Here is a 14,427-nt window from a genome sequence, read left to right on the forward strand (position 1 = left end):
ACATTTGTATCAAGCAGCCTGCTATCACTTCGTATGGGATATCAGTCCCAGAACCCATTATCAGTGCAATACTAAGCTTCACTATTAGTTTATGCAACTGGAAACTATTCCTTGGATCTATTACAAGTAACCTACTGTGAATATTTCATTGGCCAGTGAAAATCAGCTTGCTCTCTGCACTTTCAATCCTTAAGGGGTGCACTTGATTTTGTTTTATTTGTTTTTATGGACATTTATTACCTTGTATATATATATATACACATAATTTTTCAGGCAATCAAATATTGATCAACTGAATAATTTTTATATTTCTGATCTTATTAAATAATCTTTTTAGCGCAGTCTGTTATTTTATTTATTTTCTTCAATACTAAGGAAGTGGGATCCCTTAACAGAATTTGCAGCATAGTGGGTAGGCGCAGCACTATTTGACTTTTTGTTTTTCTAAAATTAAATTTGATACTGTTGTCGATTGGGAGCAGATCGGATATGACAGAAATTATCAATTCGACACATCGATCTAATGGGAAATTGCATGTTGTGTAATAATAATAATTCCAACATTTGTATAGTGCTTTCCTCCTGTGAGGCTCAAAGCGCTTGAGAGGCGCTCAAGAGGCCACCCTGCAGTGTTAGGGAGTCTTGTGCCTAAGAACTCCCTACTGAATAGGCGCTGGCTTACTAAATAGAAAGAGCCGAGATTTGAAGCCAGGTCTTTTATGTCAGAGGCAGAGCCCTTAACTACTTCACCTTCAAGGGGTTTTCCCCTTAAAAAAAACCAGAGCAATTTTCACCTGTTAGTGCTCATTTGGCTATAACTTTATTACTACTTATCACAACGAAACAATCCATATCTTAAAGTTTTTTCTATAGTGCAATGTATGGCGCCAATATTTTATTTGGAAATAAAGGTGCATTTTTTTTTCAGTTTTGGGTCCATTACAAATTATAAGCCCATAATTTACAAAGTAACAGAAATAAACCTTCTTGACATACAGTACATATTAAAAAAAAGTTCAGTCCCTAAAGTAACTATTTATGTTTTGTTTTTTTTATTGTATAGTGTTGTATTTATTTTTTTACAACATTTTTTTTTGGGGGTAACTATTGGGGACTGTGGGAGGTAAGGGGTTCATTTTAAATGTTAGAGAGAACCTGAGGCGGGGTTCTGAGAATAAAATCCCCATACAGAGGCTGGGTCTGTCTATAGAGCCCAGCCTCTGTTGCTATATAGTTTGCCCCTAAGCTCCCCCTGCGCTACGCAATACCCCCCTAAAACACAGCCGTGCTGCTGACACGAAGCTTGTCAGAGCACGCTGTGTTTTCCTCTCTCCTGTCAGTCTCGCCGCTCCCCGCCTCCTGCATCGCTCCAGTCCCCGCCCGCATCCCTTCCCTCCCCGCCGATGCAGGAGGCGAGGGGAGCGGCGAGAGAGACAGGAGCGAGGTAAACACAGCGCGGCTGTGATTTACGTGGTATTGTAGAGTGCAGGGGGCGATTAGGGGCAATCTATATAGCAACAGAGGCTGGGCTCTATAGACAGACCCAGCCTCTGTATGGGGATTTTATTCCCAGAACCCTGCCTAGGGTGCTCTTTAAAAAAAAATGTCTTAATTAAAAAAAAAAATTTTGTAGATGTAATTTTACTTTTTGGTCACAAGATGTCCCCATGCATCACTTTCCTATGCGTAGTCTTACTACACAAAGTAATGCATGGACGTGTAAGTATTTTTTGTGAATGACGGCACCATCTCATTGTGGTCATTCACATGGGGACTTAGATCAATGAATGGGAACTGTGTTGGTGCCTGAATCACACCTGAAGCAAGCATGCAGCTAATCTTGTCAGAAACCACAATCGGTCTTTTAGGCTGCTTCCACACAGGGACGTTACAGGCACACGTTAGTGCAGCCTGTAACGCTCCCCAACTCACAGCAATACAAAGTCAATGGGGCTGTTCACACTGCCCACGTTGCGTTACATGTAACGCTGCACGTTATTCAGAACGTGCAGCATACTATAGCATTCCATAGGCTTAAGCCGCGTTAGACTGTTTGCACATGTTCAGTGTTGGGGCGGAGAGGAGGCGGGGAGAGGCTGCTATGTAGCCGCGCACATGGCTACTCAATATGCACTGCACTGGTGGCCGCTGATTGGCTGGCGGTACCACGTGAAAACACTCCACATCACGTGGTACCGCCGGCCAATCAGCGCCACTCTCACTGCCCTAATGCAGAAAGAGGCGCTTAACGCGGCTCACTCAACATCCTCTACCGGCAGGCATTGCGTTAGGGGACGTTATGCGACCATAACGTCCACTATAACGCAACGTCCCGGTGTGTAACTAGCCTAAAGATATGAAACAAAGCAAAGATAATGACCTTTTGAACTGTCCTGCAGTAAAACCTTATCTCACGTTGTCTCTCACTGTTTCTTGGTTTTCTATGTGCTTCACAAAAACAGGACTGTATTCAACCTAGTGGGTCGAATAGCTCAGAAAAGCTCTTTTGCATAGATAACTGACTTGTTTAACTCTTCCTTAACTGGAAAACAACATGAGACCTTTTTCTATGCTACTAATGTTCTATTTCTTAGCTGTACTACACATACAATTTGTGATCTCATAAGTTTATTTTCTCTTCAGGTTAATTTTAATCAGGGAAAGGGTTACAGTTGGGAGCAGATATGGAGCAAATTATCTTGGCTAGGGATGGTCAATGAAATTCAAATAATTCGGAGTTGATGCAAATGTTATGGCCATTTTGTATAGCTTGAAAATGAAGCAATCCAATTCCACCTTGGCAGGATTCATTTCGTCCATCTTCAAACTGCATACATTTACATATAGCATTAGCATTATACGGAATTATTATCTCATAGACCAGTGCTGTCCAACTTCGCGGGCATGGAGGGCCGTTTTGTTTTCAGACCACATGGTGGAGGGCCGGCAGTCCGACACAGTCCCCTCACCCCCCGGGAAAAAGAAATATATATATATATATATATATATATATATATATATATATATATATATATCAGCAGATTTCACCACAAAATGCAAATGGAGTGATAGCAGATTCCCCACAAAATGCACTCAGATTGGCTGCAGATTTACCCACAAAATACATTCAGATTGGCTGCAGATTTACCCACAAAATACATTGAAATTGGCTGCAGATTTACCCACAAAATACATTCAGATTGGCTTCAGATTTACCCATAAAATACATTCAGATTGGCTGCAGATTTGCCCATAAAATACATTCAGATTGGCTGCAGATTTACCCACAAAATACATTCAGATTGGCTGCAGATTTACCCACAAAATATATTCAGATTGGCTGCAGATGTACCCACAAAAGACATTCAGATTGGCTGCAGATGTACCCACAAAATACATTCAGATACCCACAAAATACATTCAGATTGGCTGCAGATGTACCCACTAAATACATTCAGATTGGCTGCAGATTTACCCAGGGCTGTGGAGTCGGTACAAAAATCTTCCAACTCCGACTCCTCAGTTTATGAAACCACGACTCCAACTCCCACTCCGGGTAACCAAAATGGCCCGACTCCTCGACCACAAAATTCACTCAGATGTGCCCACAAAAATGCACTGATTGGCTGCAGTTGTGCCCACAAAATTCACTCAGATGTGCCCACAAAATGCACTGATTGGCCGCAGTTGTGCCCACAAAATTCACTCGGAGTGGCCGTAGAGCTAAAATATTTACACCCCCTCGTTGTCCCCGTGCTGCCGCCTGTTTTTAAAACCCTTTCCCCCATGCTGCGGCCTATAAATATTTACAGCCTCCCCCCTCTTTGTCCCCCGTGCTACCGCCTCTAATTCACCTCAGATCGGCAGCGGCGGGCAGGAGATCAGAGCCAGTCAGACCGGCGTATAGCAGCCGCGCGGTGAATTTGAATGGAGGATGTGACATCATCGGTCACGTCCAGCACTTAAAGTCCCTCGTGCGGCTGCCATGCGCTGGTGTGGCTGGTCCCTATCTTCTGCCGCCTCCGATCTGAGGGGTGTTAGAGGTGGCAGCACGGGGGACAAAGAGGGGGGGGGGGGCTGTAAATGATTATAGGCTGCAGCATGGGGGAAAGGGTTTAAAAAAAAAATAAATAAAAGTTGCGCTGCCACAGCATGGAGCAGGAGGCCTGGCGGGCTGACAGCACTGTCATAGACCATCCATAGTCTCGACACGGATTGACCAATGAAATTGAGCGGCTACATGAAATGACCATTACATTTGAATTCAACATGTAAACTGATTAACAGTGCCAGCAATGATGGCCTTGTAGCTTTTTTTGTGCAGAGCAGAAGATTGGAGATGAGGTTGGGTAACGTGGCCATCTTTGGGGCAGTCCTGTTCTGCCTGCTGTGGACGGAGGAGGTCCAGGCTGGGTCCAGCAGACATGCAGAAGAATGCGGTAAGAACTTCACTTATATATTACTATTTTTCTAATGACAGAAATTCCAAAGTAGAGGTCTCGCATATATGCTCAGTATTAGGGGCCCTTGTCCGCAGGCGGCTGACCTGCAAGCTCAGTGAGCAGTTGCCAGGCAGCAGTGAGAACCACCCTTTTTTAAAATCGCTCCATAAATCACTCAGCGCTTGCGATTGTAATGTGAACAAGGCCTAAGGGAATATCGCCTACAGCCAGGCAGAAGTCCTGAGCCTTCAGTCCAGCTATTTCCAGTAACCAGTAAGGACAGAGGATAGGTCAGTGCAATCCTCCCCAGGGCTGAATGTGTACCAGGAATGGCCAGTGAGTTTCTTAACCACCTCGGCGTTCTGATTCCCAAGGATTTCTGTGCAAAAAGCGGTACATTTAATTTTCAGCACCTTTTTTCCTGTAACTTACCAAAATGAGCCAAGCAAGAGTTTAGTATACATTCTGAGTATAATAAAAGTGTCAAACACTAATTCTTGTCAAAAATAAAATAAAATGTATTAATAACTAACTGAAATACCTTGCATTTTTCCTCAATGCAGAAATATAAAGAAAATGCAGAAATAAATAAATCAATGCAGAAATAAATAAATGAAGGCAGAAACAAAATTATACAGGGTTCAAGTGTACCTTAGAACACTTCTTTAGTGTGGTAGATCTTGAAGCATGGTAATGCGCAAAGTGGCACGTCACAATCTGGGCAGTAAGTGCGGGTCTCCTTCCGCATCTTTTTGCCATCCTTGTCCTTCTTATTGCAGCAAACAACGCACCTTCTTGTAGGGTTTGCTTTCTGTGGGGTCGGTGGCAAGTACTCCACAAAGTGTCTCCCTGAAAGCCGTGCCGGATTCACGACATATGATGCCCTGCGCCCCGGTCTAGATGTTGACTCTGGTGGGGGGTACTTCGTGCAGATTGCTTCCGTCAGCTGCCAGACAAAGTCATGGTGGGGTACAGGCCTTACACAGCTTTTCTTGTAGAGCACATAGCCATTCCACAAACACTGCTCAAGTAAGTGGCGGAAATTTTTTTTATAATATTTCCGCTGCTGCTTGCGGACAGCCGGATAGAAAGTCATGGCTCCATCAGCCCTGTCCACACCCCCCATAGTGTTATTGTAATCCAGTATGGCTTTGGGTTTATCCACCTCCTGTTTACTCCTGTTGGTGGTGCGGACAGTCTCGGCATTATGAATAGTGCTGAGGACACAGACATCACGTTTGTCCTTCCACCTTAGAGCCATCATTTTGCCTTTCTGCCAGGCAACGACCTCCCCCTTTTTCAGCTTCCTGGCAGAAAAGGCCGGCGGCAGATTCCGACGGTTAGCCCTCAAGGTACCATAGGCATCGGTTTTATGCTGGACCAGGTAATCAAAAAGTTCAGGGGAGCTGTAGAAATTGTCTGTCGTCAGGCAGTACCCCTGATCCAGCAATGGCTCAATTAGGGTTAGGACAGAGGAGGTGGCACACCCAAACTGGCTGAACTGAGGGGCAAATTTGGTGCCTTTGCCCGTGTAAATTACAGAGTTCCAGATGTACCCGGAGTTGGCCTCACAGAGCATATACGACTTCACCCCAAAGCGTACCCTTTTTGAGGCAATAAATTGCACCCAGCTCAGTCTCCCCTTATATGCCATGAGGCTTTCGTCAACCGTGATGTCGCGATCTGGAACATACACAGCCTTGAAGTTCGCAACAATCATCTGGTATATGTCCCAAATTTTTTTCAGCTTGGGTGCGGGATGGGTGGCCTCATCAAACTCCTCGTTGTTTCCGAAGTGCAAATACTTCATGATGAGGGTATACCGTGGCTCGGACATAACAGATCCAAAGAAGGGCGTACTGAGGATCTTATTAGTGGTCCAGTACCACTTCTGCAGCGGCTTACCAACAACTCCCTGGAGGATGACGAGCCCCAGGAACACCCAGATGTCGTTGGTGGTCACAGGTTCCCACTTCCTGCTCCGCGAGAACCTGGGTAGAGAAGATCCCTGCTGATGTTGCGCTGCATAGCGATTCGTCTCCTCAACGATCTTGCGGATGACGTCATCAGTCAGGAAGAGCTCCAGAAAGGACAGCGGACTCTCGTCGCACGCGATCTTCTGCCCGGGTGCCCCTGTGAAGGGGAACCTGGGTGGCGGAGCTTGAGTGGGGCTCCCCAGCTCACACCAGGTGCGTGCGACCGTCACTGGCTCCTCGGCTTCCTCATCACTGGTCTCCGTCTCCGAAGACAGGTTACCGGGAACCTCGCTGTCTGTCGATTCCTCTAGGAGCTCGTCTTCGCTGTCGCTTGCCTCGAGGACATCCAACAACTCCTCGTCACGCACACGCCTCCGGGAGGACGAGGCCATGACCCCAAGCAGGGTACGGGGTCACGAGCAGCGACAAAAAAAAAAAAAAAAAACAGCAAAAGCAAACGCACAGGGATCACAGCGTCTTGAAAAAGACGGAAAGCAATACGCAATCTGACAGTAATATGAACGAAGCTAAGGCTGGAAAAAAGCAGTAATCGCACAGAAATCGCACAGAAATCACAGATGATAGCTGAAAACAGACTAACACTGGACGCTGAGGACTCTGAAAGAGGGAGAGCCAGTAACTGTTCAGGGCTTTTATTGAGAGCTGACAGGTGTTTGTGTTTGTGCAAACAACTTTTTGAAATACAGTAGCATGATTGGATTACATAGAGTTTGTTTCCCTATGTAATCCAATGATGCAGTCGCCGCGACGGACACTAGGGGGCGCAGGAGCCGACGTCAAAGGAAGTGGCTGGGCTACGCCATCTTCCCTGACTGCTGCCGGATCTCCGTAGGCTTGCGGAGAGAAGAGGGGAGCGGGGCCCGGAGGATCGGGGGAGCCTGGGGAGCCTTGGACAGCGATCAGAGCCCAGCAGGAGGGAGAGGGAGCCCCGCAGCAGCCGCAGCAGCACAGAGGAGGCGGCTGAAATCACGTGCTGCACAGCGGTGAGTGGGGACAGCGCTGGACGAGCTGAGCTCGTCCTAAACACTAGCAGCAACTTTTTCTTGGACGAGCTCAGCTCGTCCAGAACGCTAGGGTGGTTAAGCTAAGTACACACATCCAATCCTAATTACCCAATTTTACTACTTTCATGTTGTATGGAAGGCTCTGGATAGAATAGAGCCTTCCCTTTCCAATGCCATACTGCGTGTGCGCAATTCGAACTTGCGCATGCGCTGTAATGATGCGCTCTTCCTCGGAACTACTTGGGGTGCAGTCCCAATGAGCTATTGGACTGCGCAGGTCAAATAGCTACACAGGGGGACAGAACTGAAATGACGAACCAGAGGAAAGTGAATAATCTATGGCAGAGCTGTCCAACTGGCGGCCTGCAGGCCGGATGTGACCCCTGAGCTGCACTCGCCTATCAGGGCCACCTCTTGTTTGCACTTGGCTCCACACCCCCAATGGCAGGACATTGATGCTCTTGCTCTGCCACCTCTGGCTGAATAATCCGGTGCTAGTCGCACCCAGACCATGAAGTTGGGCAGCACTGATATATGGTATCTAGCCTTCCCTCTGCTAAGGTGAGTATCAAATCTGTCCTGAAGTGTTTCCTCACTTCAAGTTTACTTTTAAGAACCCCTGACCTAGTTTTAAATGCAATTGTTTTGAATGCTTGTTTATTTGCTGTGCTGTGACATGAGTCACAGCACCACCCTCCCCATTTAGTGCCCCCCATCCCCCACTTTGCTCAGCCATAATACAGAACGTCTAAGATGGGCAGGGAGGAAGTGTCAGTACTTCCTTCTCTCTGCCCGTCCTCAGGAATTCCCCCCTCCACTCGCCGCTAATAGTTCCTATCTGCATAGCGCGCTGGGGAGCTGCACTGTGTGCGGTCTTTGAGGTAATTTAACTCAGAACGATAGTGTACTAATACAGCTATTAGTACACTATCGTTCCAAACTAAATTACCTCAAGACCGCACACAGTGCAGCTCCCCAGCGCGCTGTGCAGATAGGAACTATTAGCGCCATTTATAGAGGACCTTCATGAGGACGGGCAGAGAGGAGGAAGTACTGACAACTGTAGTGAGAGGTATATGGAGGCTGCCATATTCATTTCCTTTTAAAAAATACTGGTTTCCTGGCAGCCCTGCTGATCTATTTGGCTGCAGTAGTGTCTGAATAACAGCAGAAACAAGCATGCAGCTAATCTTGTCAGATCTGTCAATAATGTCAGAAACACCTGATCTGCTGCATGCTTGTTCAGGGGCTATGTCTAAAAGTTTTAAAGGGCAGAGTATCAGCTGGATAGCTAGGCATCTGGTATTGATTAAAAAGAAGTAAATATGGCAGCCTCCATATAATTCTCACTACAGTTGTCCTTTAAATTGATTGGCCGTTTTCAAGCTGCATATATTTGCATATAAGTTTGCATAGACTCAGAAATATTTGCATTTCATTGATCCTCCCTAATTGCAACAGAACCAGGCTACCGGTGCATCTGCACAGCCTCAGCCATTCACTGTCACCTGGAGGGCTGGAACCCACAAGAGCGCTTTTCAGAGCATTTAGGGAGTGCTTGAAAACGCTAGCGATTTCCAAAAACGCTCAGCTATTGTTAACGGATGTGCCAACTTCCACTGGAGCGTTTGCGATTCCCAAAATCGCAAGCGCAGGACATGCAGCATTTTGTTAGCGTTAGCGCTTCAATGTAAAGTCTATAATCACTGGCGTAATCGGTCATCAAAACTTGCACGGAGCGATTTTGCTAGCGTTTTAAAGTTTAAACTGTACATTATAACAAAATTAAAAATAAATAAAAGGACCAATCAGACTTTAAAACGCTAATCGCTACACAACCGCTGACAAATTGATTACACTTTCTAAAATCGCTCCCTAAAACGCTCATGAAATCGCCTACAAACTGCTTATACACAACGCTAGCGATTGCGATTAGCGATAGTGTTTTGTGGTGGGTTCCAGGCCGGAGGATTGGGTCCCAACACTGCCAGGCAACAGTCCTCATGTGTGTACTTTAAACTGAATAAACAATAAACACTTTACAGTTCTGTCAGCTGATTGGATCATTTATGATTGTTTAGTGTGGCAGTTTAGGGATGATTACCGTTTCATTTTCATTCTTTTTTTTTACCCAGGGAAAGAAGACCCAGAAGAGGCCCTTGTACAAGGCTAATAACTGCAGGGATCTGGATGGTGAAGAGGACCTGTCTGAAGAGCAGAGCAAGGTCGGGGTTGGAATATCTTACTACTGTTGTATCTCCATTTAGCTTTATGTGATTGTTTTTTGCTTTAGGCCAGTCAATCAACCAGCATCAGCAAGTCCAATTTGCATGACAGTAGCATCAACTTGGAGTTATTAGCTTCTCATTGACCCTCATTAGATGCACATTCCTCTATCATATGTAATGATGGGACACCTGAACTGAGAGGGACATGGAGGCTGCCATATTTACTTCCTTTTAAATTGAGCCAAGCACCATTTTTAGCTTCAAATGCATCTCAATAGTACGTTAAATATGAATGCTAACATTGTGACTCATTAATACAAAAAATTACCTCCTTTTTACATTTAAATGTTTTTTTTTATCCTACTTCCTAGGCCTGCGGGAACACAGAAATTTCAGGCAGATAAGGACTGATGTAATTATTTTATTGCATACATTAGCACAGAGCAAACAAAAAGCTTTCATCAGCAGGGGGGTGGAGAGATAGGACATTGTGCTTCAAAGAGTTTACATAAGTCATCCTCACACCTTCTACTGGATAAATAATGGGCAGCTAGAGGGGGAGGGGGGACATGGCAGCTCTTATAGCTATTAGAAACCAGGAAACAAAGATTGGTGCTTGGTTCCCTTTAACCTCCTGAGCGTTACGCCGCTCAGGAGGTTTTACAGTTTTAGAATCCCCATGAATAATGTATTTGATCTAATGGCTGCAACAGCTTTAGCTAGCACTAGTCTAGCTAGTATAGGCAGCCAGCACCCCCCGATTTCCCCCGATCCAGCAACTTAATACATTACCCAGCCTGGCTCCAGTGTTCTGCGCAGCCTCCCGGTACAGCTTTAGTCTATGGAGAGGATCGTACATGACGTCACCGATGTCATGCACAGACCTGATCCTCCCCATAGAGAGACCAGAGCTGTGTGGGGAGGCTGCACCGAATGCTAGAGCCAGCCTGGGTAATAAATGGCTGGATCGGGGGCGATCCTTTACTTGCTGACTGGATCCATCTGAAAATGGCGCCTTTGGATAATGGCGCATGGTGTTGCCGCTAATCCATTTGCCGCTTATCGCTATTTAACGTTAAAGCCTTATTGTTATTTACCGTTAAAGCCTTATTGCTATTTACCGTTCACACACAGAACCCTCTTTGTACCTATCCCTAACTCCTAAACCCCCTGGTGGTGCCTAACCCTAAGACCCCCCTGGTGGTGCCTAACCCTAAGACCCCCCCAGTGGTGCCTAACCCTAACCTTGACAGTGTTACATTAAATCCATTCACCGTTTTGCAGTTAAATAACGTCTGCAGTTTGGCTTATGTAGGGCGCTATTGATAAATAACGTTACTGTGGGTAATAACGTCTGCTGTTTGGCAAATGGACGGCACTATTGATAAATAACGTTAGTGTGTGCCACTATTGTTAAATAACGTTAGTGTGTGCCGTTTTTCCTTTTTTTTCCCTGTGCGCCATTATTATGCAGTACTAACAATAAATAGCGATAAGCGTATCTTTTTAATGCGGCGCCATTTTTATGCATAGGGGCTGTGCGCCATTATTCACTGATCCGTGCTGGCTACCTATACTAGCTAGCCTAGTGCAAGCTAAAGCAGTTGCAGCCATTAGATCATATAAATTATTTATGGGGGACTCCTGAGGCTAGCGAGCGGTATGCCCGACACAGTGTCAGGCATACCGCTAAGGAGGTTAAACAAGTTTCATCAAATATACATTACTCCGGTCAAACTATCTAAATTCTCAAGTGGAGTAAGTGATGTCTGCTAGAGATTTTGGCATAGTCCAGGCAATTTTCGGCATATGACTTGGGACTGTCCAGTAGTACAGGCCTTATGGAATACATGAACCCATTTTCTGTTAAATACTCTCGATATTCCACTTATACCTTCATATAAGTCGTACCTACTAGGAATGTTAGAGGAATGTTCTTTAAGCAAACACAAATGTACTTTAGTTAGACTTTTACTTTTTTATGCTATAAAAACCATTGCTATGGAATGGATGCTCTCAACCGAACCCTCTATCACTCTATATAAGAAACTCATTAATGGTTCTCTCCCTTTATACAAACTTACCTGGATAGCAAGGGGCTCTTTGGCTAAATTTTATAATGTATGGAAAGTTTGGTTAGATTCCTTTGCAGGGGTGTAGTAATAGGGGTTGCAGAGGTTGTGACCGCATCGGGGCCCTTGGGCCAGAGGGGCCCCCAAAGGGCCCTACCTCAACTACAGTATTAGCTCTCTATTGGTCCTGTGCTCATAATAATCACTTCTATAGATAATTTGAATAGTGGTAATCATTAACAAGCTGTTCCCCATCCCCTTCTTGCACCTCTGACACTGTGGTCGCCATTGGCAAGTTTTGGTGCACCGTATCAATTGTTATGTATAGAGTGCTTGGGGGGCCCCATTGTAAAACTTGCATCGGGGCCCATAGCTCCTTAGCTACGCCACTGTTCCTCTGAAACTAATGTAGAAAACCTGGATCTTACCCCTCATGTTCTAGATATTATATCAAACTTGTTTTTTTTTTTTAAATATATTCATTAGGCTGCCATACCTTATCACTTTTCATATGCTACTAATATATGTATTCACCTCTGCATTCTAATGTTTAAAGTTTTCTGATACTTCCTCAGCAAATTGTATGTACCACCTGATTGTACATTTTGACTGCTTATTACTGTCTATGGATGCGTTTTGTCTGTTTCTTTGTTGAAAAACAATAAAAAGAGTTTAAAAAACAACAAAAAAAAAGGTTAGATAATGCAAATTGCCTGGTTGTTCCATGACACGCTCTGTTTCATGCTCTGCAGGGAGGACCTAGATAGAAAAATGAGGCTACTGAGCTGAAGTTATTCTCATCAGCACAGGGGGAAGAGGACTACTAGGGATGATTGATGACATGCTAATAATTATTTGCAGCTTGGAATTTAACCAATCTGAAACTCCGTCAGTTTTTATTGGTCCAACTTGAAGCTGCATCACATTTACATTAGTTTTTGGGGGGTTTGGAGAGAGAGGAGACAGAATGGGATACACTGGCTTTTCCAGCCGATTGCTATCAAATGTAATGCTAGGTACACACTATGAGATTTTCTGGCAGATTTACTGTCAGATCGATTATTTCCAACATGTCCGATCTGATTTTCGATCGTTTTACGATGGATTTCTGATAGAGGTCAATGGAAAACAGTCGAAAATCGATCGGAAATGAAATTGGACATGTTGAAAATAATCGATCTGACAGTAAATCTTCCAGAAAATCTCAGTGTGTACCTAGCATTATGGATGGGACCCACTTGCGCGTTTCTGGCAGCATTTTGAAATCACAGACAATCGCTGGCGATTCCCAAAAATGTTTCCCAAAATTGTGATTAGGGGCAATTGCAGGACTTGTAGCATTCTGAGCATGTTTGCACTCAATGCTAAGTATATAAGCGCTGCAAAATTGCTTTTGCAAAGCGATTTTGCAGTGCTTTGTGGGGCTGATTCTGATTGAAAAAAAGAATGATACTTACTAGGTGTCCTGATTTACTCCTTCTGTCCGTAGCCCCGCCCGCTAAAGGAAGAGGTCGCAGGCGTTTCTCTGATTGGTCCTACAGAACCACCTATAACCTTTAGGGGGTGGGGCAACAGACAGAAGTCAGACACCGGATAAGTATAATAGTTTTATTTAAAAAAAAAATAAAACACGTGACTCGCTAATCAGAAGCGCTGTACTGTTTACTGTACCTCGCTTCTAATCATCTGGGAATCACGATCCCAATTGCACTAGGAAATGCTGCGCACAGCGTTGCAGCAATTCTTAGTGGGTTCCAGGCCTAAAGCCAGGACCTCTCCATAGAGAAGCATTGCACACAAGATGCTGCTCAGCTGGGTGTGCTTGCCTGTATAGAGAATGCTTGTCACACTGTCACCTACAATGATCACAGCTGATGAAATGTATGTTTGTCTGCACAAGCTGTAGCCTCTGCCAATCGCAGGGAATTGCAGCAGCACAAGCCACTGAGAGGTGCCTTTCTGTATTGCAGGTGACGATTCCCATGGATATCAGTGTGAAGATGATGCTGGAGCAGTTCCAGAAGCAGAAGGCCGCTATACAGGACTTCCTGCACACACTCTTCTCTCCAGGCCAATCACAAGGTGACTATACTGCATGGAGTACCTGGTAGACTGAGATTATTTGCCTGATCTCTCTGTTGTAGTAACACTGCCTATAAAAATACAGACTGCAGGGCCAGTGCTTCCCTAGAGACAAATCTGGGCAGTTGCCAGAGCCGGATGACGGCCTTCCCCATGCATGCTAATAGCGCTACCTCCTGTGTCCTGTCTACATCCCCGAACACCGGCACCTGTTCTCTGTGAGCCGGCGGCATGTCAGGTGAGTAGTTACATGCCCGTGGGGTGGAAGCACACAGGAGGCATTGTGCTGGCCGGACAGGTGAGTGCGCTTCACAACAAGTACCCTGCATTAAACTGGGCCTAAAGGGAGACTAGGGGGCTGTCATTTGGCTCTGCGGCTCCATACTATAAAGGGGGAAGGGGGGACACAGAGTCCACCTAATGCTACATTTGAAAGGGGGGGGGGTGTGATTGTGGGTCAGGGTGGCTCCATGGTAACTTATGCCTGGGGACCCCAGCCCTGACTGACTGACTTTTTTGTAATACCAGTGAGGTAGGTGGTTTGGAAGTGGCACACCTTGCTATTTGAAGTAAGGTGCATAACCCGGTACAATAAGCAAAAT

At 45.4% G+C, this 14,427-nt stretch overlaps 1 protein-coding gene across 3 annotated transcripts in view; it reads left to right on the forward strand.

Annotated features, from left to right (window-relative positions):
* Positions 1-14,427, forward strand: part of LOC137517503 (ghrelin-like) — a 44,399-nt gene that overhangs the window by 17,871 nt on the left and 12,101 nt on the right. For 2 of the 3 annotated variants that reach the window (XM_068234477.1, XM_068234475.1), the window contains exons 3-5: positions 4,311-4,439; positions 9,579-9,668; positions 13,714-13,825. In XM_068234477.1, coding sequence (XP_068090578.1) covers positions 4,425-4,439; positions 9,579-9,668; positions 13,714-13,825 — 217 coding nt within the window. In that variant the 5' untranslated portion in view covers positions 4,311-4,424. The remainder of the gene's footprint in view (positions 1-4,310; positions 4,440-9,578; positions 9,669-13,713; positions 13,826-14,427) is intronic. The other variant, XM_068234476.1, reaches the window with a different exon arrangement.

The sequence above is a fragment of the Hyperolius riggenbachi genome, chromosome 5, assembly GCF_040937935.1.
Source record: "Hyperolius riggenbachi isolate aHypRig1 chromosome 5, aHypRig1.pri, whole genome shotgun sequence".
NCBI lineage: Eukaryota > Metazoa > Chordata > Amphibia > Anura > Hyperoliidae > Hyperolius > Hyperolius riggenbachi.